The following is a 27,925-nucleotide window of genomic DNA, read 5'->3' as shown; positions in this document are numbered from 1 at the left end:
CAGGGCAGCTGGATGAACTGGGGAAAAGAAACATAATTTACTGGCATTAGACGTATTGGTTGATCTGCCATTGTAAGAGGCGGGCAGTGTTGCCAGATGTTGTGAGAGAAACAAGCAACCAGTTATATGAAAACAAGCCCAAAAGAAGCTAGCCCTTTGCCCTTTTAACATATACATTGAGTAGTTGAAAAAAATAAAATAATACATTTTGGGGGGCAATTGAATATTTAAAAAAACATTTTAACAACACAAATCTTGTATGGGGGTCCCTGGCATAATAGATTTTCAGACGTGGGTCCGCAGACAAATACATAGTCACAAGTTAAAAAAAAAACGCTACCACCAATATGTACAAGCAATATCTCTTACTAAATAAAGTACATCAGTCACTTACCAGAGTCTTACCCAAAGTCGCTTATAATAAGCGGACATGGCAACACTGGAGGCGGGATAAAGACCTTTTGACAGACAAATCACATCACTGCGATGATTGGACGGTGTAGCCGCACAGCCAGTAAACGGTCGTCTCTCGATGATTGACACGCATGCGTTGACCAACCAGTAACGCCGAGGGGCGGGGCGACGTGTGGCTAGATGGCTGGAGTAGCTGGTTCGCTTGCTGTGGTTCTACGGATTAATGGAGGAGGGGGGCAGTAGCTGCTTTTAGACATTCAATACAAAGCTGTTCGCTCCCAACTAAACCGCTGGACGTGACGCCTTGGCTGACAAATAAAGGGATTTGGCTGCTCCATGTGAAATAACACGGGGGATTAGAACCTAGACAGCGGTTTTGTGGTGACCCAGGTCTGAATTCATTGTAAAAAAAAAAAAAAAAAAGGCCTGGCTGCATAGGTTAGCACCTGGCTAACTTAGCCAAGTTGTGGACAGGCCACCAGGGTACACTACGACTGACTGGCTGACTGCTAGCTAACGGCTAGACGCCAGGCTGCGGGCGTTAAAGGACCGAGGGTTCGACGTCGCAGATGGTGATCTGACCCAAACCTGGGGGACATTGTGGACAAGTCGAGCCCGCAAGCAGACACAGAGAGGAAACGCCGATCTCCGTTGAACCAGCGCTGGTTGGAGGATTTGCCGAAGCTAGCTATAGCTAACTAAAACTCAAATCTCTGGGATTTCTGCTACGCCGTTATCCTTGCTAGCCTTATCCTAAACGGATACACATACAAATACATACGCCCACTTTGGCCGAGTTTTTTTTACCCCAAAACTCTCCTAGGAAACGCATATATACATATATATATTTACGCCTGTGTGAGTCAATAATGATAGCTGTTAGCTAGTATAGCTTGCTACGGCGATAGCGTTAGCAGTTAGCAACCTCAAAAGGTTGGCAAAGTTAAAAGTCTTGTCCAGAGCCCCGGAGAGAGAGACTCAACCATCAGCCTGCAATCATGGGCAACACGCCCACCGCCAAGAAGGGCAACGAGATGGAGAGTGGTGAGTGAATACTTCTACTCTTCTTGTCGTTACCTTTTATGTTAACACCTCAAACCTGCAGCCAAAGAGCTGCTCAGATCACCTGTTTCATCACATAGAGAAAACATAATCACTGAATAATGTCCTGTTGCTTCTTACTTACTGCCCTTTATGCCTACTGGTACGGTTAGGGCACTAGGGTCAACACCTTGTTGTGGTCGGGGGTTTAGTTGCGTGCCTCAGGGAACCCTAGAGCAGTACCTTTCAAGGACCCCCATAACTCTTGAGAGTGTACAAATGGAGCCTCACGGGTCCATTTGGTTTAATTTGTACACACTCAGAGTTACAGATCTATAATGGTCCATTTGGACCACCCTCAAGGAATGCTGAAGGTCCCTCAACCCACTTTTGGTTCCATTTGTTAACTCTAAGAGTTACAGACCCGTAGCAGTCCATTTTGAACCCCCTCAAGGAGACCATGGACCCCACTTTGAGAACCACTGTCCTAGAGAAATGCCAGCGGGAGACCAGTCTCCTGGTAGGGTCACCAAAGAGAGGGAGTCGAAGGGTGCCTGTCGCCTGACCAAGAGCAATGCCCTGGTCCTCTGGGCTGTTGTGTACAGGGCTAACAAACCCAGTACTGTAAAAACAAAACAACAGCCTAGATACAGTAGAACACCCCGGCCCAGATACTCCTCCACATCGACTGTACTGTCTGTATACACTGTACAACCCTGAGTGGTACAGTAATTTAACTCGGAGCGCGTACACAATGTAACCAAATGAGTCCCATTTACAAGGTTAACAAGGGTGAATTAGATTTGTACAGCCTCTCGTAGAGTTACAAGTGGATCAATATTAACACTGAGGATTTTACTGTGTATGCTTACACCTGGTACACTTTAGTGACTCCATAATGGGTGTCCTCACTGGCAGATCTAGAGAATACTCCAAGCAAAGCACCCTCATGTCATTCAGCCTCACACACAAGTGCAATGTTAGCAACTTAATCTGGCTTCCCTCAAGTTTGGCGTGCCGTCACATTCCAGAACCGTGTTCGGTTCTTAACTGATTCTGTCCAGTAGCTCTTGATGAACCGCCTCTGTTGTTTTCCAAGAGATGCAGGTGATGGTGACATGTAATTTCATATCACACTCACTCATCTTTTTGAATCCGATGTTTCATATTTTTTTCCCCAAACATATTTTTAACCAATTGCCTTTATGTACATTGGAATACTAAATAAATGCCGTATACAAAATTATCCTGTATGTGGCATCTATTAAGGATTCAAGAAGTACCAAATTAAGGCAATACTTGTTGTTTTTTTGTTTATAAAATGCATGCACACTGAGACTTAAAGTCACTGTGCCCCACTCTGCTATCCTTAACCAACGGGGAGAGCTCAACATTTTCTTTGCAGGAAGTTTATATAATTGACTCGGTACTCATGAGAACCTTAATGTAATGTGGTCATGAGTCTTGAGTCCCACACACTGTGTTTGACAGTAATTGAAGAGAGGGGGGTTGGTTGTTATCCAGTGTAGGAAAAAGCCACTAGGGCGGGGTCATATGATGCAGGCAGTGTGATCCTCTTCAGGCAGAACCTTGAAGTCGAGGAGTCTCTTGAACATCATGTGATGAGCAGCATTTAGAACAAGAGTGTGTGTGTGTGTGTGTGTGTGTGTGTGTGTGTGTGTGTGTGTGTGTGTGTGTGTGTGTGTCTGCGCGTGCGTTGGTCTGATTCCCAGACCATCCTTGCTCTGGGCCACTGCTGCCCCCCATAACTTTGTTTTTATTATTGTCATTATTATTATTACAGTTCCACCTCTTTCCGCTGCTCTCTCCAGGTTTCCATTATCTCAAAAGCTCTGTCGGTCGCCATAAGATGTCCCTGTCATGATTACATTAACACCTCTGTGTTGTCGAAATATTTATGAATCACTTATTACAAGTATAGAAATGTAAGTGCATTTGATATGCAAATACTAAATACTACAATAGTAATGTAATCCGTGCATTTCTTTTTTTAGTATAGTGATGTTTTGTATCAAGGGAATTATTTATATTTTCTACTTACTTTCTATGGGCAAGGAGGCACACTTGTTTTCATTCTTAGGGTAACTACTGAAGGAGAGATCTTTTTGCTCTTACTATTCCGTCACAAATGCTTCGTGCTCTTAACCCAGCATTCCCAAACCCTCTATCCTTGACTCTCCGACCAGCCGTCACCCTCTATGACCTAGAGCAGTGGTTCTCAAACTTTTACATTTCAAGGACCCACCCTTAACTCTGACAGTATACAAATGGAACCAGATGGACTAGTTAGGGTCTTTTTGGTTCCATTTGTATACTGTCAGAGTTACAGACTTGTAAGGGGTCAATTTAGACCCCCCTAACGGAACCCTGAGAGTCCCTGGATCCCACTTTGAGTACCACTGACCTAGAGGGTGACTGCTGGCCCCCCGAGCAGGTTTGGGAGGACACTGTTATTATTTTCAGTGTTTGGTACTAGTGGGATTACATAATCGGATGGCCTAAAATAAGTAACTATAGTATAATCATCCCAGATTGCATTTGGTGTAATTCGATTATAGTTAACATTCTTTTGATTACATCTATGGTAATAATTTTCAACTCCTGCCCTCCGAGAGCTCAGCAGCAGGACAGTCTGTCCCCCTTTTTCTCAATGCAGATCGCCACCGTCCATCTGAGCCGCTGTCCAGTCCACCTGCCGCTGCCCATGCCCCCCTCTGCTAGACAGATAAATATTACATAGCCTCTCTGTGAAGCCTCTCCAGAGGTGAAAGACAGCCTACGTACTAACTACCTACAGGATCACTGTAGGGGGGGGGGGGGGGGGGGGTGTTGTTGGTGTTTATGGGGTAAACAATGCACTCATGAAAAGTGCATCTGCCCTGTGAGGCCCACAGTTGCAAAGTAGAGTCGACCACAGTGGGTCCTATTGTTTATCCTCACAAAGTCATGCTTATTGGATAAATGTGTTTATTTATTTGCATTGGACATTTTTTGTGACCGTCTTTTTTTTTGTAATAAGGTGCAATTTGTAGTGTTTTGATATTGAGATAACAGTAGATTATTTTTTTTGTAATCCGAGGGATTACGCCAGGAATGACATTCAGTAACCGTATTGCTTGTTTTCAAAGTAAATCTGATCTCTGGTGGTTATGTTTTCATCCATAATAACACTCCGAAACGCTCAAGTGTGTTGGATCTGAACAGGTATCTGTGAAATGAGCCTCGTCTCCTTGTTGCTGGTGGAGTGTGGGTGTGAAGAGTGGCCTTCAGTCTGACTGTAATGTTAACCCCTGGCTGGGTAACAAGGCCAGACGAGCTCTCAGTTACTTGTCACTGCCCAGCGCTTAGTTTTTTAAGTGCTCTGGCATTAACCCATTCAAACCGGCAACGCATCTGTGTAACCACGTTATCCATATATTATACTTTGGCTATTCAAAAATAGTAGATCTACAAGCTCATAGCGCGGCACTGAGTGCCGCGCTATGAGCTTGTAGATTTGCAATTCCTTTTTAAATCTTGAACATTTGTGCAAATATTGAACCAAATATTTAACCCATTGAATATGTTTTAAAGGGAACATTTTTGACTCAAATCTTTGCTTCTGGGGGAGTACCTGGAACAAAATATTGTGAGATGGTGGTCAGCGGCCAAATACGTATCATTTTTGGGGTCCTTGACATGAAAAAGTTTGAGCACCACTGATAATATAGCAACATACCTTTTCCAGAAAGACATTTGTAGAATCGGAACCTCAGGTCTAAATGGGTTAATGGGAAAAGGGACGATTAGCAGGCTATAAGCAGTCACAGAGGAGGTCCTAGCGGCTGGAGGTTTGTTCACATGCCACACTCCACACATCCTTATCGGCTTGATCACTGGGGGCCCGCCCTGATCCCCAGAGACAGGTGCAGATTCAGACCAGGGGTCCCGAAGCCCACACCCGTGAGCACTTGTTTTCCACACAGCCAGCCAGAGAGAAAGGACAGTAACAGTATGGCAGGTCGCTCTAGAGGGACGGCAGACAGTTAAGTCTTCGGCCGGGCTCAGGTGCACAGGGACCGTCGCTCCTGTTCTTCCCCTGTCCAGAGCGGAGAAATGGAGGGCTGGTGCAGTGGTGCGGAGAACTGAGATCAGGCCCACAGGAAGGAGCAGGGCGGACAGACGGTGTGAGCTGCAGCAGGAAGTGGAGGAGCAGGGAAGGTCCAGCCCTGTCCTGGCTTTTGCACAGAGTCGGGCTTCGTCTCCCCTGCACAATAAACTCAGCCCATCCAATCCGGGAGAATCTCAAACAGCCTTGGTGCTCAGAACAGAAGAACTCAATTAGTATTCTGGATTTCCTAGTTGTGGCTAGAGCTTCCAACGACTTCCCGCAGCGTTGGGACTAACGCCACGTGTCTGCTGCCTACCTCCAGCCCTGCATCATGTCTGTTCTGACCAGGCTGGCAGAGAGGCTGTTTCAGCGAGCAGGGCCCTGTCTGGGGGACACGGGCAGTGGAGATGGGAGGCATTGCCAGCTACAGGAGGAGCTAGAGGCCTGCTGCTGGAGTGAGTTTTCAGCCTGGAACTGGACAAGAGCAGGGGGTGGAGCCCTGGTCTGGCCCACACTGAGACCCAATGGTTTAGCTGGTGTGAGCATGAGTTAAGGTTGTTTGTCGGATAGGCAGCGCAGACAATTCACAACATTTCTTTTCTATTCTAGTTGGTGCATGTCACTAGATTAATCTCGTGACTTGGGGCCGTTGAGTGAATGTGTAGCTGTTGTGTCTGACTCTGTGCAACTGTGAAAAGTTTGCACATTTGATAAAAGAGAAGGTTGCAATGTCGTTCATATTCACAACTTTTGGTTGAACTGGTGTTTGTGTCCAGCAGCACGTGTATATTCATTACACACACACACACACACACACACACACACACACACACACACACACACACACACACACACACACACACACACACACACACACCATTCTATTAGCCTGTTCTCTTGCCTGTTGTTGTCTAGTTACAACACATTACCAAGGAAGCCATTTGTTATGTGCTGTGGAAGTGTGTGTCAGGACAGAGTCCATTGCATGACCCTATCTGCATTTACAGTAGTAAAGTGTTCATCTGTGTAATAATAAATGTTCCCCCTGAAACACATTGTTGATCATTGTTTGGTTGACATTGACAATCATTTAGCTTAGCTCACTAGCCACTAGAACGCTTTCCTGTGTCTAATATACACATGGCTGCCAAATAACTTTGAAATCCTTATCCGAATGCAGTCAGTTCCCATCAGATCTGAGCAAGGAGGGCTGCCAGAGGGGGGCCATGGGGCCAATTGGAAAGGAGAGGGGGGAAAAAGATTTAATTTCAATTCATAACATTGTACCAGTTTAACCACTTGTCAACCCAGTGTTTTCAAAACGTTTTCAAGAATAGCAAATAGCAGATTTACAATGTGTTGAGCGTGTAGATATGTTCACAATTTTGTTAAATGTATTTCTTTAAGCCATTTTACAGTGAGGGTGCCAGAGGCTATGGCTATTTGGGTCTGGGAAGTGAACCCCTGAACTTGCCTACACCAGTTCCTATGTTATCCTAGTCACATAATGAAGTGGCAATGGTGTCAAAGAGCAACTTTTACTCTTTGTTGTGCGTAACCAGCTGATCATTGATCCCTGCCAACTGATACGCCTGGTGTCTAAATTCAATGAATGGGCTAAAATTGGAAATTTAAAGGTGTAGTTCACCCCTAAAGTGACTTTTTTTAAATCAATTACTCGCCCCAGATGTTTTTGTCGCATATCCTGATCCATTTGATGAATTGAAGTAAATTGGGGGCCAAGTTTAACAAGAGTAAAACTATATTATTTTAAACGTTCGCTTATAACCTCCTCAGTGCCAGTCCTTCTTACATTACACTGTGGAGTTTATACATACTTTTTTATATAGTTTTGCCACGTCCTCCTTAAGACTTTTAGCACCGTCCTTCATGTTGGGCCGGTATCATTCAATTTTTTAAAAGCAGTAGGCATAGGTTGCGCTGGTTTTCTCTATTGTTCTGGCCCATATATTCCGTTGCAGCGCGTTTTGAGCTTGTAGATCTGCTATTTTTGCCAAACGCCAGTGTAGAGTGAATGTACCAAATGCGCATTACAGGTCTGTTTTATCAAGTATAGAGGGTTTATGTGGTACTGAATTTGCAGCTTAACAAAAGCTAATTCATCCTAATTTATGACAGAGGACAATTTCACGATAAATTAAAATCCCTACGATACGATTATTGTGTTTTTTTTTATCATGATAAATAATGATAATAACAATTGTTGTCCCATCCCTAAAAATGGACCCAGTCATATCAGTAGGGCGGAGATCTCTGATCTACATGATGAGACTACCTTGATAAATAAGAGAGGGGTTCCTGTCCTGTACACAGGTTGGCTTATGTAATAAGAGCTGGTTTGTATTCGTGTTGTCTGGCTGTTCCTGACTCCAGTGAAAGGCATATTATTGTGTTATATGCTGATCACAGCTCAATGTTGTCGGAATACAGTCGACTCCAATAATGTACTCTTACAAGGTGAGATGACACCGTATAGGTATGGTTATATATTCAAAATAGTTTTTGTACTGTCTCCCCTTTTTGGTCCGTACATCTACATAAACGTACAGAAAATGCTTTTTATTGAACAATACGGAATATACAGGCACTTCTGAGGGGCCGCACTTCATATTGGAAATCTGAACGTTTATGTAGATGTACGGACCAAAAAGGGAGAGGGTGCAAACACTATTTTGAAAAAAGTCCAAGACGGTCATATCATTATGTGATTATTATTATTATTGTGATCCAAGGCTAGGTATGGTTCCAAATATGCCTTAAACATTGATTTCCTTTGGACTCTTAACTTCAACAGGCATTTTTAGGAATAGAGTAGAACCACTTCAGTTTTAATTAACCATTGCTTTCTAACTGATCCTCGGTAACCTGGCTGTACTGTACCATATTTGGTCAATTGTCCAATCTTTGCACGCACGCACGCACGCACGCACGCACGCACGCACGCACGCACGCACGCACGCACGCACGCACGCACGCACGCACGCACGCACACACTCACACACACACTGACTTCGGAATCAGATCTTATGTGCTATCTGAGGTTAATATTGAACCATACGACTTGTAAATTGCATATTTACTATTTTGCACACATTTCTTCTGCCAAAATGGCTCTGTCACTGGAGAAAACCCCTCACTGCAAGTGAATCCAACAGTGCCCCACACGTTTTGAGCTTGTAATGTACCAGTAGATCATCTATGTTTGGCAAAAAACACATCCTATTGATAAATGAGCATAATTATTTATTACCTATAAAATAACATGGAAAATAAAGTATTCCATGACAGCAGAAAGTGGACACGACTTGTGTTGTAAGCATAACATTTTAAATCCTTCTACTGAGATTAAAACATTAACCAAAAACAAGTTTGTTGCCGTAAAGTGACCACACGGTGAAGTTAGTGACACACACACACACTATTTGATTCTGGTCCTAGTGTGTGGCAGAGAGGATATGCCATCTGAACAAGGTACTTTTCAGATTGGATGGTAATACTAATGAGAGGATGTTTTGGAAGCATTGATGCTTCTAGTTGATCTCTGGACTGGAGTCCAGTTGAGTTGACTTAGACCTAGTTTTCCATAGGACTCCCTCTCTGGGTTGGATAAATATAACATGTAGTAGTGTTTTTGGTGACACTCCCCATGCCCCTGTTTAGATCAATATATATTGTGTGTGTGTGTGTGTGTGTGTGTGTGTTGACAGTAGAGAGAACAGGAGAGAGTACTCTGTGTGCAGAATAAATATTGATACAAAGCCAAGCGAGGGGTCCGATTGATCTGTGTGAGTGTAACGGGAGCAGTGCTGCTGTGAGAGCTATGTTTGACCACACAACGGCAGTGGTTGGATGCTGCCTTCTGAGCTCTGGCACAGCAAGCGGTAGTCACAGGACGGGAGTAAAAACGCCCCGCCGCTGATGAAATAAGGACCTTTTTTTTTGCGGATGAAAAGAGCATCCTGACAGGGTTGCTCTCGGCAGAGTGGGGGGGAGGGGGGGCGTAGTATCATGAGTCAGTTGCTGTGACCGAGAGGCCGAAGAAGAAGTAGGTAAACGGGGAGTCTTTGCTGGGCTAATGTGTGACAGAAGGAGCTCCAGGAGGCATGCAGGGAAGAGGGAGTCATCCTCGCGGTCCAGCGAACCAGGATCGCGCTTGGCAGAGGCTGCAGCACCAGAGGTGCCCATAGTCCTTCCAGATGGTAGGTGGGAGAGTGGAGACATGGAGGCTTTAAGGTAGTCGGGCGCCCCCCCCCCCCACTCTCAGTTGTCCCGGAAGCAAAGCCTCCTAAATCTACCAAAGGGATACCCCTCTATCTTTGAGAAAAGCCAGCTGTTGATGCAACACGGCCCAAGCTAGGTTTTTATAAGGGCAGACTTATACAGCTTCTTCTGACTGGCCGTAATTATGTGAACAATACATATGCTGCACCAGCTATGCTTAATTCCCTAGTGGAAGTGGAAATTGAGCAACTTTCCTGGGAAATGTTTTTTCCCCTGTTGGCCTGTCTGCTCTCACTATGGGAGCAACGTGGCTGTAGACATGTTTATGCGAACTTTGGTCTTTGCCGTTATGGCACGCCTTCTCCCATCCTTTTGTCGGAGCTGCTGGTCTCTGGAGAATTGGCAGGAAATCGCATTAGCTAGATCTGTATTAAGCTTTTGTTGAGTTGTATTCTTGTGCTCTGAGTATGATTCCTATTATTTTTTAGAGCATGCATCTAAAAAATGGAATATAAACGCTATGTCTTTTCTGTCTCCCTCGTCCCTCTATTACAACTGAATATGATATACTACTCCATACTAATACTCTTTTGGCAGTTGGCTGGCTGAATTCAGATGATACTGTGTAGGGCATGCTATTGTTGTGTATCTAAGGCCCATTCGGAAACACATTACACATAATACTGCTGTAACATTACACCATGACCACATAGTCCCACCCCCCACCCCACTATTTTTGAATAAAAAATATTTCACACTTGAAGACAGATTCCTTAACCCATTTAGACCTGGAACCCCTATACGTAACAATACCTTTCAATCCGGGAAGTCGGGAACCCCTTTTGGGGTTGTTGTTGCTATGTACAGTATATAGCAACATACATTTTATGTACCTTTTTCAGAAAACTTTGGTCAGGATTTAGAAGGCGTTTTTAGAATCGGCCTCAGGTCTAAACAGGTTAAGTTAGAAGTACATTTATCACTCTGTTGACCGGCCAAAAATGATTCTGGCTTTTTTTTATCTTGGTCTGACTTGACTGAAACCCTTTCCTAAATGGGGTGCATTAACTGCATAGCGTAGCTGAGACCTGTGCGCTCCTGATACAGAAAGCATGTTTTTATTTTATGATGACCTTGCTTGGCGTTCACCGAAAGAGTATTTTTGGCACCACAATAAACTGATAGTGGGTCAGTGAAGTTGGGTCTTTTGCTGGTGTGCTTGTCCAGTAGTTTCCACCACAGCACCCTCCACCATTTTAAGTGGTGGAAAAGGCAGCGCTAGCTGGTGTCAACTGGCATCCATAGTAGCAGTAACACACACACACACACACACACACACACACACACACACACACACACACACACACACACACACACACACACACACACACACACACACAGCAAAGCAGGAATGAGGAAGGTGTGATTATCTACATGTTCCCACAGACTGTGATTAGCCTCATAAAGATAAGAGTGAGTGAGAAAAGTGAACTTGTGCATATGATGCCACATGTGCATATTAGAGCGCGACCTTGATTTTGTTGAGTTCTAGCTCACCAATTACCGATGTTTTGACTGATATTTAATTTAAAAAAGCGCAAAATCAATTCTAACCAATTCGAACAAGTTGGAGGTGATTTTAAAGTTAGTCAAAAATGGGAAATTTTAAAATGACAGATATACAAGCTCCCGACACGTTGTGCAATTTTTCTTTTTAAAATATTTGAAATTATTAAAAAAAGAAATACCACCCATAATGACATGCCCAAAATAGAAAAGCCGGGTTGAAAGTGTTAAGAAAGAAATCAGGACACATTGGCTGTATAATTGCCAATGTGTCAAAAAAGTCAAATAATGGCTGATACTGTATATTGGTCAGGCTCTGGTGTGTATGCGTCTGCTTCTGTGTATTAGGCCTTAGGCCTATATGTACATTATATGCCAGGCAAGCCATTAACTGGGCTCACAGTCACACCAGTGCCAATAACTGCCTAAATGTTTGTAGCCTTTGCTAAAAAAAAATGTATAGGCACACTTGCCCTGAGTTAAGCTTAGGGGTAGTAGCTAGCTGTTCACAGCAGACTAGTCTTTGTCTAGCCTAGACTTAACTGAGCGGTATTAGAATTTTACTGCTTGTTTCCTATTCTTAGGTTTGTCCCGCCCCGGACTAAGAATGTACTGTGTAAAAAGCCTGACAGTGCTCTTCACTGCACTTACTTTCATCCATTCACACATTTAGGCCCATTTTATTGATTATTTATACATTGCACTGTCAATGGTAGCAGAACCCCGTTGATCGGGCTATAAACAGCAGTGAAAATTGGACCAGACCCAGTGAAAGGAGAATTTGGGGAAGGCAGGTTGTCATAGGCGTGCACGGACACGCACGTTAAGAATAAGCTCATTCTTTTTCTCACATAATGTTGTTGAATATTTGTTGTGGTCTTTTATGGGACATGGGGATATGCAGCCATTATATATGTCTCTACAGCCTATATCTGGTGCCAGGTGGTAGTACTAGTAATGCCCTGTAATTCATTTGAATTTTGTTCTTTTACAGTGAAGGAGTTTCTTGCCAAAGCCAAAGAGGATTTCCTCAAGAAATGGGAGAATCCAGCACAGGTATGTGAAAGATTGTAATTATGGGTCAAGTGCTGCTGTGTACATTATTTAGATGCTATATTGTGGGTTGCTTGTCTACAGATAATAAGTATGTTATTTAGATAGAATGTTATTTAGAGAACTGTTAGGTTTTGATATCCACCTGCTACACACTAGAGTTCAACCATGTCCAAATTTCAATTTTATTTGAGAGAGCACATGCCCCCTCTGCTGGACATCTGTGGAATATTATTTATTTGCTTAGTAGTACACATCTAATGTTGGGACATGGAAACAAATGCAGTCTTATCCACAATGAAATCTTGGATACCTGTCGGCAATCTAAATGCCTTTATTGACATAGTACACTTCTATTGGAGGAAGTGTTGTGTACGTAAGGCCCAATGTAAAGTTAAGCATGCAGGAAGACTTATGTTTATTTATCTTAGGTTTCTTAACTTACTAACATGCTCTTCTGCCCTCCAGCAAACAGCGGCATTGGACCACTTTGAGCGCCTCAAGACCCTTGGCACTGGTTCATTTGGTCGAGTCATGTTGGTCAAGCACAAAGAAACAGGCCAACATTTTGCCATGAAAATACTTGACAAACAGAAGGTAAACAGCTATGAGGAGTGGGCTACATTATGTCAATACACATGAACACCAGAATTCATTTTGTTTACTGAGATAGTCCAACAGTAGGACATGAATAACTGTTAAAGGCCTGAATTGTAACTCCCACCGTAATTTTTTGTACTACAATAATAACAGTATTATCAACACCAGATTAGACCGTTTTTATATCAATTCACTGGCACTCAATAATCTTCTCTACTGGTCACGGCTCACTCCACTGAGACACACAGCTCCATGACATCACTCCAGAGGAGAGTTTTCCATTTCAAATAAACATGTGATGCAAAACTGGGGTGGATGTATGAACAAGTAGACAAGACAACAACCTTTTCTCCTTGTTTTACGGTGTCTAGTAGTAACTAGACACTGAAAACAGAGATAAAATAATTGAGATCTATGGGGCACCGATGGCCGAGTGGTTAAGGTGCATACCACTTACTGTAGGCTCTGATGCAGCCTGACAGCGAGTCTCAGGTTCGATTCCCGAGCCGACAGACCTTTGCTGCGCATCGCTCCCCGACTCTCTCAATCTTCTATTGAAACAAGTAAGACGCGCGAACGCTGGAAGCGAACGCAGTTCTATATTTCAGCCACACTGTAGTAGTGAACTCTGGCGCACTCTAGCGGCTGCACACAGGTAGTGCAGCTGCTATATTTCAGTCACAGAGTTTTGAGTCACATGGGGGCGCGAGCCAATGAGAGCGTGAGTCACATGGGGGCGCGGCTGCACACAAACTGCACACAGACAGACACACAAGCCGAGCCGAGTTACATAGTAGGCTCCACTTGGGCGGAGGCACGGCTTCGCCGCGCCTCCTTCCGCGTTCGCAATAAAGGCAGAAAAGCCCCCAAAATATCAAAAAATATAAACAAATTGTGATCTACAGTGTACACTGCCAGTGCTTAGAGTGCTCCATTGACCACAAATGGGAGAGTTTTTTTTGTGGACCCACAGAAAAATTGAGTTACAATGTCTCATTTTATAGCCGTGGATATCAGTTGTGAAGCAGAAGGGATGCTGTCGTCTCCCAGAAAGCCATCCCATGCCTGTATTGGTTACAGGGTGCCATTGAGAGATAGAACTTATTATGTGAATAGTAAGGGAATTTTAATCGCAAGATCGTTTCAATGGTAATGTTCACACAAACTTGGCCCCTAACAGCTAAATTGGGGAGAAAAGATAAAAATAGTTTATAAAAAACTTTGAACTCCTGTAGTGTAATCAGGCGAAGCCAATTTGTCACCTCTGTTGCATCTGTCTTGGTTCCCCCTAGGTGGTGAAGCTGAAGCAAATAGAACACACTCTGAATGAGAAACGCATCCTGCAAGCTGTCAGCTTTCCCTTCCTGGTGCGCTTGGAGCACTCGTTCAAGGTATGGATCGAGCATGGAGCAATGCTCACCATTATACAAATTACAAGCTGTATTTCAACCTCTACTTGTGCGTTTGAATAATGCCCAATTTATGCTACGTCAGCAATCTGCAAGCTCACAATGCGACGAGTTGTGAGTCTGTGTGTAGATCTGTGATTTTCAATGTGCGACGAAGTACGCCTCTGAAGCCTGTTGAAATGTTTTCTATCCTTTCTCTTTTTGCCTCTGCAGGACAACACTAATCTCTACATGATAATGGAGTATGTACCTGGTGGAGAGATGTTTTCACACCTAAGGAGAATCGGCAGATTCAGGTGCGTAAGAGCACGTTGGTATTCTCTGTGCATACTTCAGTGTTCAACCGTGTCTGACAGTAAATGTTGTGAACCACCCTGTCTTATTTCTTCACCTGGCTGAGGATATTTCATAAAAGCAAAGGTTAAAGCCTCACTCTTATTTCTTCACATGGCTGGCAGTATGTAGAACAGCAGGAACAATATAACTAAAACATCATCATTTTACATATTATTCTGCTCATTGTTAACACATTGAGTGCCATAAACGGTCCGGACCGTTTTGGCCGTACAAAGATTGAGAGTCGTGAGATTTCATTTTGCTTTAATCCATGTGTCCCTGTGTCTTTGCAGTGAACCACACGCTCGCTTCTACGCAGCCCAGATCGTGCTGACCTTTGAATACCTTCACTCGCTGGATCTCATCTACAGAGACCTCAAACCAGAGAATCTGCTCATTGACCAGCAGGGCTACATACAGGTATGGCACTTTGCATTTAGGTTTTCAGTCTGTCTTTTTTTCAGAATGTTCAGGTATTGCATTTAGGAAATAAGTTCAGCTATTTCAGACCTATATGAAAAATAATAATAATATATATAATTTGCCTCTTACATACCCGTAATGCTTGGACCCACAGAGAATTCAGGCTCAAGTATTGCCTGGAATGAGGTGCTAACATGTTGCATAAACAGTCCAATAGGGTGTATTTAAGCATCTCCGAAAAACTAATCGGAGTGTACCATATTCGTTCATGAAATCAGAACACATTTTAATGTACTTATTTTGCAACGTTTTGGTTTGCTCTCCACCCTTCACAAATGTTTTGTTTCTTTGATATACCCTGTTGGACTAAATGTTCTTCGTAACCACCAAATCTGAACTAGACGCGTCGCAATTCCGGGGAAATTGCAAAGTGTGGTTGCGCCGACGCCGGTCGGACTATCATAATGTCGTCTGGACAGGTTTATCGCAGGGGTCCATAGATCACGTGTACCGATTTGTGTGAGATTTGGAAAAAAATTGTAGGAAAAGGAGCAAAAAGTGTGTTTTGAAGAAAATTCAAAATGGCGGAAAATCTATCCTGACGCAAATGGGCGTGGCCTATATGGGGAGCTGCGTAATGACCCAAGGAATCTAGGGAAAAAGAAATTTTGATTTTACGACCTACGGTTCAAGAGTTATAGGCCAAAAGGTAAAGTGGGCTGTTATAACGCCACCATGTGGCCGACTGGTGTGATTATTTTCATAATAATTTCGCAAAAACCTATTAACCTCCCCTCAAAATCTTGTAACTGTAGCCCCTACGGTTTCCGAGAAAAAAATACTTGAATGGGAGTTTTTGCAATTCCCATTAAAGTGGATGGGGAAATTTAATGCACAAATAAATCAATATCAAAAAATCTATCCTGACGCAAATGGGCGTGGCCTATATGGGGAGATGCGTAGTGACCCAAGGAATCCAGGTGAAAATAAATTTTGATTTTCGGACCTACGGTTCAAGAGTTACAGGCCAAAACGTAAAGGGGGCTGTTATAGCGCCACCATGGGGCCGAATGGTGTGATATTTTTTTCAATAATTTCGGACAATATTATGAATTATCCCTCCAAATCTGATAACTCTAGCTCTTACGGTTTCTGAGAAAAAAATACTTGAATTTGAGTTTTTTCACTTTTACATTAAAGTGGATGGGGAAATTTAATGCACTAATAAATTAATATCAATTAAACTATTTAACCAATCTCTTAGCAAAATACAAGCGCACGATTCCCGATTTAGATGGTCATTTTGATATATGGCACAACATTAGGGGATAAAAACTGTGGGAGGAGATGCGGTTCGAAATATTGTTTATCTTGAAGTGGAATAAAGTGTATAGAGTACTATAGTCTGGTTGCCCTGTTAGGGCAACCACACTAAATATGTCAAGATGTAAAGCAGGTGCGCTTCCTCTGATTGCCTACTTGGCTGTGGGTGCTCAGCTACAGTCAATACTTAGAAGAGAAGAACAGACCAGATGAATATGCTGCTTCAGCACCTCTTCATTTATAAAGCCCTGGTTGGAAAATTACCACCATACTGTATATTTCATCCATGTTAGGTCAGAACCCTACTCGCTCTAGCGACTGGCTAGTCCTTCTGGTTCCTTTTGCCAAATCTGAACTGGTAAAGACTGCTTTCAGCATTGGTGCACCTGGTTCTTGGAACCTCTTGCAACAAGATCTTAAACTAAATACCGTAGCATCTATTGGCCATTTTAGGAATCTACTTAATAACCATTACCTGTATGCAAATGTTTTAACTGATTGCTGTCAACATGCTACTGTTTTAACTGATTGTTGTCAACATATTGTCTTTCTTTGTTATGTTATTTATATGTGTAATCTTGTCATCATTGTAAATGAGTGTCTCCCTCAATGATCTCTCTGAGAATTTTAAATAAAGGTTGAATGAATGAAGTTAGTGGCAATGATACAAAATGTGAACCTGAGCTAAAAGTATTACATTTTTGTGCTGCTATTTCCACTCATCTGTGTTTTGTTTTGTTTTGTTTTTTCTACCCGAATCAGAATTACTTTTTATTGCCATGTATGTTTGCAAATACAAGTCATTTGGTTGGTGTGTTCCAGGTAACAGACTTTGGATTTGCAAAAAGAGTGAAGGGCCGGACCTGGACGCTGTGTGGCACCCCAGAATACCTGGCTCCAGAAATCATCCTTAGCAAAGTAAGCACTGACCTCGTGTCATGGTCGCCACTAAGAGCACCAGGGCTTTGTGTCCAAACAACAGCTGATGAGTTCTGATGAGAGTGACACCAACAGCACCAGGGTTGCACCAGCTGGGTGTAAAGAGTAGGCTGCACGTCAAATGTGCTATAAGACTAAGGTTGGGATTCCGAATTCCGAGGAACCGGATCCAACATTGAAGAACCCGAATAGGTTCCATCATATTTGGAACCGTTTCCGGAAAGCGTTTATCACACTGTCAGAGCTGGTATGTGGACTCTGCTATACAAATACAATATTGGTGGTTCGCAAACTTTAATTTCAAGGACCACCATAACTCCTGAAAGTGTGCAAAAGGAACAGGTCCATTTGTACACACTCGGAGTAAACAACCTGTAAAGGTCCATTTGGAACCCCCAATAGGAATGGTTAAAGGGACCTGTTAAGGAATCAGACCGTTAACTCATTCACTGCCAGAATTATTTCTGGCCTGTTTGAACACCGCCAAGATTTTTCATTGAAAAAAAAAAGTACTCAGGAGCCGAGATACAGAATTTTTAAGTTTTAAGTTAACAAGGAAGTGGATGGGAGTCTATATCTTCAAAAAATCATATATCCTTGGTCTTTGGGTCAAAAAAAAAAAAAAAAATCTAAAAAAAAAAAATAAAAAAAAAAAATATTTTTAATTTTTTAATTTTTTTTAAAAAGTCGTTTTAGTCGTTCTTGGCAGGCATGGCTTATGGACAGAAGTCGTTTTAGTCGTTCTAGGCAGTATATGAGTTAAGAGGTAATCGTTAAAATCCTAAAGGATCTCAACCCTATAAGACTAGTTCAGACCAAAGACTCGCTGCGTGATGAAAGTAAGTTTTTGAACGTTGAAAAGACAAATTTGAGTAATCTGAATCACCCCATTGGCTCAACTTGTCGTTGCAATGCAAATGGCTTGTCATTGTCCCACAAACACAAACATGTTGCACACATCTATTTCTAGTTGTAACGTTATATGCATCAACATGTTTTATAATATACAGTATATAATCTAATCGGTTAAGGTGCTATGGAAACGGTTGCTAACTGTCTCCACTTGTCACCTTGATGTGGACTGTCCAGGTTTAGAATGTCGCAAACCACAGTTTTTGGTATTCTGTTGCAAGTAGCAACTCGACTCGTCTTGACGAGCAATGGTTTCGTCTTGTCTCGAATATTTGTTCTAAACTAAGCTTAAAGCCTGATGTAGAATTTAAACCTGTTGCACCATTAGGGCTGTCACACTTGGCCAAGAATTGCGTTGGATTATTCCTTCTAAAAAACACATAGGTTTGAACTAGGCCTGTCAAATAAATGATCAAACATCAATTAATTTTCGACTTTGGAGGAAGAATGCACAAGCGATTGTAAACACTATATATTTGACACAGTATATTCGAGTAAAAGGTGTGGCTACCTCTCAATGTTTTACAATGTCAATTCAGCCAAACTATTGTGCGCTGACTGTCTTTGATACACCGCCTTGTTGCCTACGTTTTGTGCATGCACGCCACGGACACATCAGCCTCTTGTCCGTAATGGCTGAAAAACAGGAACGCGTTCCCCACGATTCAATCGATGTGATGATTCTTCTGGTGTCTGGTCTGAATGAACATTACAAAAGACTGGGGACTGTTGTTGAATTATTTGCTCTGTGTACTATCTGGGCGTAGCTCTACGCCTGGGTGTGAATCTTAGGTCATCTGTGTACGCTGTAGGTATAAATTGGGATTTTCTGACTAGTTGCCAAGGTGACAATTTATTAAATAAAAAACAATCTCAACTGCAGTATGGTGTATCTCATTTACAGACTTCATCACCAACAGGCTTTCAGACTAGAGAGATAAAGAGCTCATTATCCCCTCGAAAGGCTTAAACCAAATCGTTGATAATGAACTAGCACTGATGGTTAAATGTTTAATGCCGGGTACTCTGCCTGGCCTTCAGCCAAAGAACATAGAGAAAAAGATACCAACTAGTCTTGGGTAAAAGAAAACACAATCTGGATGGTAGAGAAAGAAATTCAGAGTGGAGATGGTAGTCTTGCAGGTCAAGAAGGAGAGCTGTGAATTGAATGAAGCTTAAACTTAGACAATTATTAACATTGTTTACATTGGTAGTAACCTATGATAGAAGTGCTAGAAATTTGCATCTTCTATGCTGGACAATGCGGACATAGTGGTGACTAGTGGTACACTTTTGATTGTGCAACAGGTGTACATTTGAATGTAGCTAAGCCTAAGGATGTACGGCTTCATGTCAAGCTGGTGCAGCCGGCCTCAGGGCTTTGTGTCTAAAGTGATGAGTTTTTACTTAACCCATTAAGGCCTGAGGCCCATTCTACAAAATGTCTTCTAAATCATTTTCTTCTAAAACAGTTTTTTGAAAAAACTTATGTTGCTATATCAGGGGGTCTAAAACTTTTTCATGTCAAGGACCCCCAAAATTATATGTATTTGGCCGCGGACCCCCATCTCAAAATATTTTGTTCCAGGAACCTCCAGAAGCAAATATTTGATTTACAAATGTTTGCTTTAAAAATATATATATTCTAATTTTCACTATTTTTCAAAAATAGCAGATCTACAAGCTCGTAGTGCGGCACTCGGTGCCGCACTATGAGCTTGTATATCTGCTATTTTTTTAATAGCCAAAGAAATCTAAAACGACACAGATGTGTTCCCGGTCTTAACGGGTTAACCACAGAGGAATTATTAGCATTGTTTTTCCTCATGGCATGACATGAGCTATGTAACTGTGGTTCTGCTGCATTCTAATGTTGATGAGTTACCGGCTGTGTCTCATGTGAGGCTCCCTCTCTCCTTTCCCCTCTGTCTCCCAGGGTTATAATAAGGCAGTGGACTGGTGGGCTCTAGGTGTGTTGATTTATGAAATGGCTGCTGGCTACCCTCCCTTCTTCGCAGACCAGCCTATTCAGATTTACGAGAAGATTGTATCAGGGAAGGTGAGTTTGCTGAGGGGCTTACGAGAAATATCCCCTTTTTTCATATTCAAACTTCATTTTAAGTCTCCCCGCAGAGGTTTGATTATTAAAGTCCAATGCACTAGCGTCAGATCCTCTGGTCCCCTTCATGGGAACAGCCTCTCTCAAACCTTACTTGGACGATCAGATTCCCCTCATGATCCATTTTAAGCACTTAAAATGTATACCTTGTTAACCGGATTCCCATGAGCTCTATACTAGGCTAGGCCCCTTCCGGTTTTTGCTCTACCACGCTTAATATTTTCACAGAAAATAGCCGATCTACAAGCTCACACACTCAGTGAAGCTTCACCCATGAAGCTTGTAGATCTGCTATTTTTGTTAAATGTTCTCTCATGTATGCTCATTGCTCACAGCACTACATATACTACCTACAGGTTGCTCTGCCTACTGATACGACCTAAATTCAATGAATGGGCTAAAACTGTTATTTAATATATAAATAACAGCACCGCAGAACCAATGCAAAAATGTTAGGGTGGTCCTACATCTTGTGGCGGTATCAGGATTGGTTTTCAAAGCAGTAGGCATAGGTTTGTTGGCCCTGGTTTTCTCCACTGTTCTAGCCTATATAATGAACTTAGATTTCCCCAGACATGAGTAGGTGGAGATCTCTGATCGGTTGGCTACACAAGGCCTACCTACAGGCTACATCTCGATTGGCTGATTGGCATTTAATGTGTCTATCTTATTAGCACCATCACCGAATCAAATCAGATACACTGGAGTCGATAACGTTTCAGTACTGCATGCTCATTCTGCGTTCCTTTCTGCAGGTTCGCTTCCCCTCGCACTTCAGCTCGGACCTGAAGGACCTGCTGAGAAATCTGCTGCAGGTGGACCTGACAAAGCGCTTTGGCAACCTCAGGAACGGAGTCAACGATATCAAGGGCCACAAGTGGTTTGCTACCACTGATTGGATCGCCATCTACCAGAGAAAGGTAAAAGTTTTGCATCCACTTGAGTGATGTATGAAAAACAGGCAACCACCCCTTAAGATGGAGCGGGATGAAGTCTACTTCGGCGTTAGAAATGGGACTACAAGGGCGCACTTGTGATGACTGGATAGCACACTGGTTGTCAACGTCGGGTCCGGGGACCACCAGGGGCTCCAAATGGACCCCTTACAGATCTGTAACTCTGAGATAAAGTAACCCTGAATATTCTACAGTCCCAACGCTTAATTATGGTTCCATTTGTACACTCTAAGTTAAAGACCCAGTAAGGGTCCATTTGGACCCCTGGTGGGCCCTGGACCAGATGCTGGGAAAGATTAGGGATAGTACATCTAACAAATAATCACAATATCCCCAGGTTTAATTCCGAATGAAGGCCTGCGTTGCATGTCCTCCCTCCTCTCTGCCTAGAACTTTGTGTCTATCTGCTGTCCAGTCTAAAGTCCACCGCACCGGAGGCGGCCGTAGGCATTGGAAAGTGTCTGTGGCCGAAAATCGGTTTCTCGAATGGGCGGTGTGCGCACTGTCGGGTCGTAAGTTGCAGGGAAGCGTCGAAAGCCGACCAAACATACTCGGTCGGCTACCGACAGCTACTGCCCGTTGGTAGCAGCGAGATGGTGCAGAGAGGGGAGAGAGGCAGGCTAAAGCCGCCGTAGAGGCTTTCGTGCAGGAGCAAGCCTAGATAAGCCAGAGACATTGCCCGTCGCACATTTGAACTAGATGCCATATTCTTAACTCTCAATTCCTATACCGATCAACTCCAAAGCAAAGCAGTACTACGTCTAAGACTAGCGCAAAAATGCTCTGTTTTCGTTTTGGTACAAGCTGCCGCAGCTTAGGACTGCAGGCTCCTGCGGACTACTGCCACCTCCTGGTATGGAGAGTTATTTAATCTGATTTCCTCTGACGCACACACACAACAAGGTGTCGGCCGACCGTTCGCAATAGTTTGTGCGACCAAAACTTTTGGATACCTGAAAATCCGACATCATCCGACTGCCAGTCTGTAGTAGTCTGTTTGGTGGAGAGCCACCTTAAATGAAAATCAAATCATGTGGATTCAGATCCACATAGTAAAGGCGTTGCTCCAATGTGGATCTCGTACTTCATGTGGCCAGCCTGTGTTGTCAGTCTTCGGACACATCTATGAAATCTGGGCACGGTTTCAACCCGATCCCATTGACTTTGTTATAAAATGTAAAAAACAAAGTGTAAGTAAGTATAAAACACGTAAAGTACTCGAGGTGCTAAGTTAGCATATTGGCAGTGTGCACAAGACACTTGGCGGTGATCGGTCCAGTGGCTTTTCCTCCAGATTTCCTCCAGAAAACACATGCAGACAAACACGGATAGTCTCCCACAGAGCCAGGCTGTAAATGTGATTGCAGCGGAAGGCTGATGGCTTTAGGGTGAATGAGTCTCAGGCCTAGTCCACACATATGGGTATTTTTAAAAACAGGGGGTTTGGGTATTTTTAAAAACAGGGGGTTTGCCTAAAACAAATCCTTGTTAAGCACTGTAAAGAAACATCCATATCAAAATGCAAAAACATGGCTGTCATCATGAGACTGTCAATTGACAGCCTGTCAACACCTGACAGTGTCACGATGACAGCCCATACTGTTCAGTCAGAAACATACTCTGTGCTCTTTAGACGCCTCAATAAAATATCATGTGCCCGTCAAAACGCATCCGAAGAATCAGAAAACATGTGATGTCATCTTTTATTTACCTGAATCAATTATTTGACAAATGTTGCAAACATTCAAATCCATATGCTTGTCCGGCTTTCATTGACTTCAATGCATTCCATTAAACTTTTTTTTCCTCCCTGTGCCTAGAATGTGAACTCCCCTTCTTTACATAGCCTTGTTACAGTCTGCTACCTACCAGTACAGGACCGGTGTGCTGTCGGCCTATGTAGAAGTGACCTCCATAGCTCATTCTGAAGCCTCTTTTCCTCAATATGGTGGAATAGTAACTGTACATTTATGTTTATGTGTAAAGTGTTGTTGGCAAGGTTAGAACCAGCACTATTTTGTCCACATCTGCCATTGCATGAAATGTCTCTTGTAAACAAAGGAGAAAACGCTGCACACTCTGACATCACAAAAACTTTGGTGCATTCATGACGTGGCAGCCAAAAACTCTGTTTACCTTGTCTATACAGCAATGCAAAAAACTCACTCTTCACTCTGGAAGAAGTTTTCCAAAAAGCCCATTTACAGGGCCTAAAAATGCAGTTTGCATGTGGATGAAAGACAGAAACACAGAAAAAGCGACAAAAAATATCTGTGCACTTGTGGACAAAGTCTCAGATTAGAGCCCTGCATCGACGCAAATCTTGCGGGCGCGGGTGGTATTTAAATACCTGCGGTCGGGAACAGGCGGTCAAAATAACCTGCGGCCCCCGCAAAATCCTGCACCGGCCCGCAATAAACCAGATATAGAGCACCTGGAGCATGTGTGGTCATGCTTTAGGCTACTTTAGCAAGATAAATATGTCTACATGCAGAGTGTAGACATATATCTCTGTGTATGTGTGTGTGTGTGTGTGTGTCTCTCTCTCGCTCTCTCTCTCATTCTCACTGTGTTTAGCACGTTGCGACATAATATAATTATGTCCCGTGACCGTCGCAATATAAACACAAACTCTCTCTCTGTGAGCAACTACTCACAAATAAACGGCCCCTCTCTCACGCACACCTGCTCACTATCTCATTCTCTTTTGTAATGTGTTTGGATCTCAATGGAAATATTGAAGGCTTATACAGGACTGGTCGACGGTAATATTGCGATACTATGCAGGACTAAATTTCATTTGATTTTTTGTTGCGGGAGGGAGCGGCGGTCAGAAATGAAATCATTGCATGGTCAGAAATCCAACAGGGATTTTCTTTACCACCTGAAGGAATTTTTCAACTGAAATGCTAAACTACATAGTGTTAATGTCACCTTGTTTTGTTTCATCCTTCATATGTGGCTGCTGTACACAGTACACAGTATAAATCAAATATCATCCGGCTTTTAATGCACAATATCACATATTGCACGATATTGACTGGGATATTGTATTATCTCCTGTGTTTCAGGTGGAGGCTCCCTTTATTCCCAAGTGCAAAGGCCCTGGTGACACGAGCAACTTTGACGACTACGAGGAAGAGGAGATCCGAGTCTCCTTCACAGAGAAGTGTGGAAAGGAGTTTGCTGAGTTCTAAGACCCAACCAGGAGTAGTGATGAAGAGACAGGGATTTAAGAAAGGAAAAAGGGGGGCCTGGGATGAAAGGAATTTGCGGGAGTTGAGGAGGACTGCTTACTTACTTCTTTGTAATGATGACAACAATGTTAACCCCCCACCCCCACCCCCCCTACCCCCCCACCCCACCCCCCAGTGGAGAGATAGGCAAATTGAAAGAAAGATCCAACAGAACCAGCAGTGTTGCCTTTTTCTGATTGTTTCTCAACTGTTACTATTAGTTTTACTTTATCCCTCTTATGTTTGTGGCAGGGCTTCAAGGAGAGATGGAGCGTAAGGTCTCACGCTTCAGTGAGTTTTGCATCTTTCTGAAGGTGTAACGACATTCTCTCGGTCTTTGCAGGTGAAGGCATCGATGTTTAGGTACTGAATCTGCTATAGGCTCTGTCTGAGTGGGTCCCTCCTACAAGCCGTTGTCAACAAGTGATTGTTGTATCTTGTTATGCCTGATTTATACTTGGTTGCGTGCCGGTGTCGTGCACTGAAAATAGCCGATATACAAGCTCACAAGGCGTTGCAGCGCGATACATTGTGGGCTTGTTCCCGTGTGTAACTAAGTACAACTCAGGCTTAATCCTAAACCCGACCCACCCCCCCCACTTCCATTGCTCCATCCTGAATCTGTCCAAGCAATACAAAGTCCAACAGACGTGCCTATCGTAACGCCAACTTGTTGCAAATTGGCGTGTGGAAAGCATTGGCGCAGGGCTTTGGCTATGGTGGCATCAGCCCGTAGAGCCCGTTTTGGTTGAAAGCGTCACACTCTGCACACCGCCTTTTTTGTCTGGTCGTTGTGGCATGGTTGATTGGGTAGATGAGACATTCACTGCTTGCAGTTAAGGCAGTAGCGACCTCTTTGATCAGAGTAAAAAAAATGATTTATCATGTTTAACTTTATCTAGGTCTTACTCTTTATTTTTTCGGGACCTTTGAGAAATGGTGTACATGAGCACCGCATTTAAATGATATTGCCGTCCATTTTCAACTTGGGCTCTGTTGAACTGCTGCATGACGATTTGTTCCGAATAGAATTTCATCACTTCCTTTGGTGTCAAGTTTCAGCACCACTCAGTATGGTGGCTGCTGTTTGATGAATTTCTAAGCGATACCAATTGCCACGTTGGACAAAACTAGTTGAATGTAGCACAAGCTGAAAATGAAAGGAATTATCCTTTAAGCCTGTCTTTCTCTTAGCTGCATTTATTAACATTTTAAAGCCCTTTGGTGATCATTTTGTCTTTATGTCAATCTCTGTGCTTGTGTGTTATTTAGTGCTCATGGGTGGGTTAAAAAAGCAGTGATTTGGCAGCGACTAACATTGTGGTCACACACTCCTGGCTATTGTTTATTTAATTCATAGTACATTTATATATGTATATTGCTATATATGATAGAGAACATGGAATATCCTTTTTTTTTCAACATTGTCTCATAGCTGTGAAATGGAAATTAAGATTTCATAAATAAACAAGTTTGAATTCTGCCAAATTTGCAAAGTGAGGACATTGCAAGTTTTCTGTATGTAACTCTGATGGTGGTGGATTTTAATACGCAAAAAAAAGTAGCAAAACGTTTCAACAAATTGTGCATGTTATTTTTGTACAATATCACTTTTAAAGAGAGATGAAAGAGCATTAAGCTTTATATGTGTTGAGGTACCGGAGATTGTGGTTAATGTGGTGACTGTTGAAATGGACTCTTGGCGGCCCTGTTTTCAAGATGGAGCAAAACCCAATTTAATTTGTCAGAAGTCCTGACTTTGTACGGGCTTTGTTCAGTGTTGAGTTGTAGGGAGACAGTTTGCCGCTAAATGTCAATACACTAGATCTATTCACCGTGATTATTATTTTCTTGTAATATATACCCTTACATGTAACGCCTTCATATAGACTTGCAGTCTTAACCAAACGTTTTGGACTGCAGTGTGGAATGTTTTGTTTCCTTTTTTTTTTCTCAGCTTTCTCTAATTTAATTACGAGGGGTATCCTTAACATGTTCCCCTGACTTACCCTTTTGCCAAGTTTATTTTTATTTTATGGATGCAAGACAATCTCAGACCAAATCTAGTGGCTGGTTTGTTGACTGAACCCATTGTCTTGGTTTTAATGAAGGATGTAAGCTTTTACCACCGCCCTACATAAAGCCCTAGGTGCTAGAATTTGTCATCCCCACTAAATGCTTTTCTGCGAGTTGTTTGATGTGCATCAATCTATTTGTCATAAGGTCTCGTAATATGGCTTATTTTTGAGAATGTTTTCCAGTCTAAATTTAAATAGGCCTAAGTAATTATTTTGGCAGTCTATTGATGTAATTAAGATAAAATGCAAGATGCCTTTGAATGTCTTGAGTTGTCTGATGGAGATGTCCAAGAAGAAAAAAAAATGCTGTTTTGAAACAAACGTGTATTTTTTAGAATTCATGTTTCTCCTGGGAGCTTCATTTTTCTTGCATGTAGTAAAACAACTTGACTGCAAGAAGAGACCTCCCTGACCTGGGATTATGTTGAGACTCCTGGAATTGGAACTATTCTGTTTCTACGGCCCATTCATTTAGTGTCATTGCTGTTCATCCCTTGGTAATGCTTGCATTATTTGAGAGTTTAAAACCATGATGTAATGTTTTTGAAGAGAAAACATGTAATACCCTTTTGTCTTTGACTAATGTTCTGACAAAAGGCCAAATCTGTTAATGGATAAAAGGCAAAACCCCTTGATCCACTTAAGAGACTGAGGTGTTTTTTGTTTGTTTTTTCTTTTGCTTGTTTTTTTTCTTCTCATTTATTTGCCTTCTGATTGCATCTGGTTAACACACTCTTCATTCAAACACTTCACTTTTTACATCCAGGGCGTTATTTTGCATTCATATTTTCTAATTGTATTTTCAAAACACAAAGCTATTTTCCTCCTGACCTGGGTACAGTGATTGTGTAGTCTATTGTACCTTTTGGGAAACAATACTGTATATCTGCCTTTGACAGTCTTAACTATCTTACCCTCTGGAGAACTTGACAGAAAAACCCTTAGGACACAATGAATATTATGTTAAAAAAAATAAAGAAAAAAAAGTAATATTTTGCAAAATGTATCATTCCAATAAAGTTTTACTTGTTAAGACTAATATCTCTGGGTCATTTGTAAGCCCTCACCTCACAACGCATTTGAGAAAGTCAAGCCAAAGTTATATTTTAGAAAGTTATTGTTTAGAATAATTTTAGAATAATTTTCCATTAAGACCGCAGATTTTAG

At 42.5% G+C, this 27,925-nt stretch overlaps 1 protein-coding gene across 2 annotated transcripts; it reads left to right on the top strand.

The window, feature by feature from the left end:
- Nucleotides 1-614: 614 nt before the first annotated feature.
- prkacaa (protein kinase, cAMP-dependent, catalytic, alpha-a) lies at nucleotides 615-27,793 on the top strand. Of its 2 annotated transcripts, none has more exons than XM_084071524.1 (10): nucleotides 615-1,458; nucleotides 12,369-12,430; nucleotides 12,896-13,024; nucleotides 14,320-14,418; nucleotides 14,650-14,732; nucleotides 15,066-15,192; nucleotides 17,341-17,436; nucleotides 20,306-20,428; nucleotides 21,244-21,408; nucleotides 24,516-27,793. In XM_084071524.1, the coding sequence occupies exons 1-10, from the start codon at nucleotides 1,413-1,415 to the stop codon at nucleotides 24,639-24,641; spliced, it is 1,056 nt and encodes a 351-aa protein (XP_083927650.1). In that variant the 5' UTR covers nucleotides 615-1,412; the 3' UTR covers nucleotides 24,642-27,793. The 2 variants fall into 2 exon arrangements, with proteins under 2 accessions (XP_083927650.1, XP_083927651.1); XM_084071525.1 differs by lacking the exon at nucleotides 615-1,458 and adding an exon at nucleotides 5,737-6,021.
- Nucleotides 27,794-27,925: the final 132 nt, after the last annotated feature.

Source organism: Gymnoscopelus microlampas (assembly GCF_963454915.1).
Source record: "Gymnoscopelus microlampas genome assembly, chromosome: 11".
Classification (NCBI taxonomy): domain Eukaryota; kingdom Metazoa; phylum Chordata; class Actinopteri; order Myctophiformes; family Myctophidae; genus Gymnoscopelus; species Gymnoscopelus microlampas.
This window is presented reverse-complemented; position numbering and strand designations above follow the sequence as displayed.

Bases quoted from the DNA above. Each gene is read 5' to 3' on its own strand.
- prkacaa (XM_084071525.1), top strand. From the start codon at position 5,898: ATGTCTGTTCTGACCAGGCTGGCAGAGAGGCTGTTTCAGCGAGCAGGG. The intron at 15,193-17,340 runs GTATGGCACTTT...GGTGTGTTCCAG, and splicing joins ACCAGCAGGGCTACATACAG to GTAACAGACTTTGGATTTGC. The intron at 21,409-24,515 runs GTAAAAGTTTTG...CCTGTGTTTCAG, and splicing joins TCGCCATCTACCAGAGAAAG to GTGGAGGCTCCCTTTATTCC.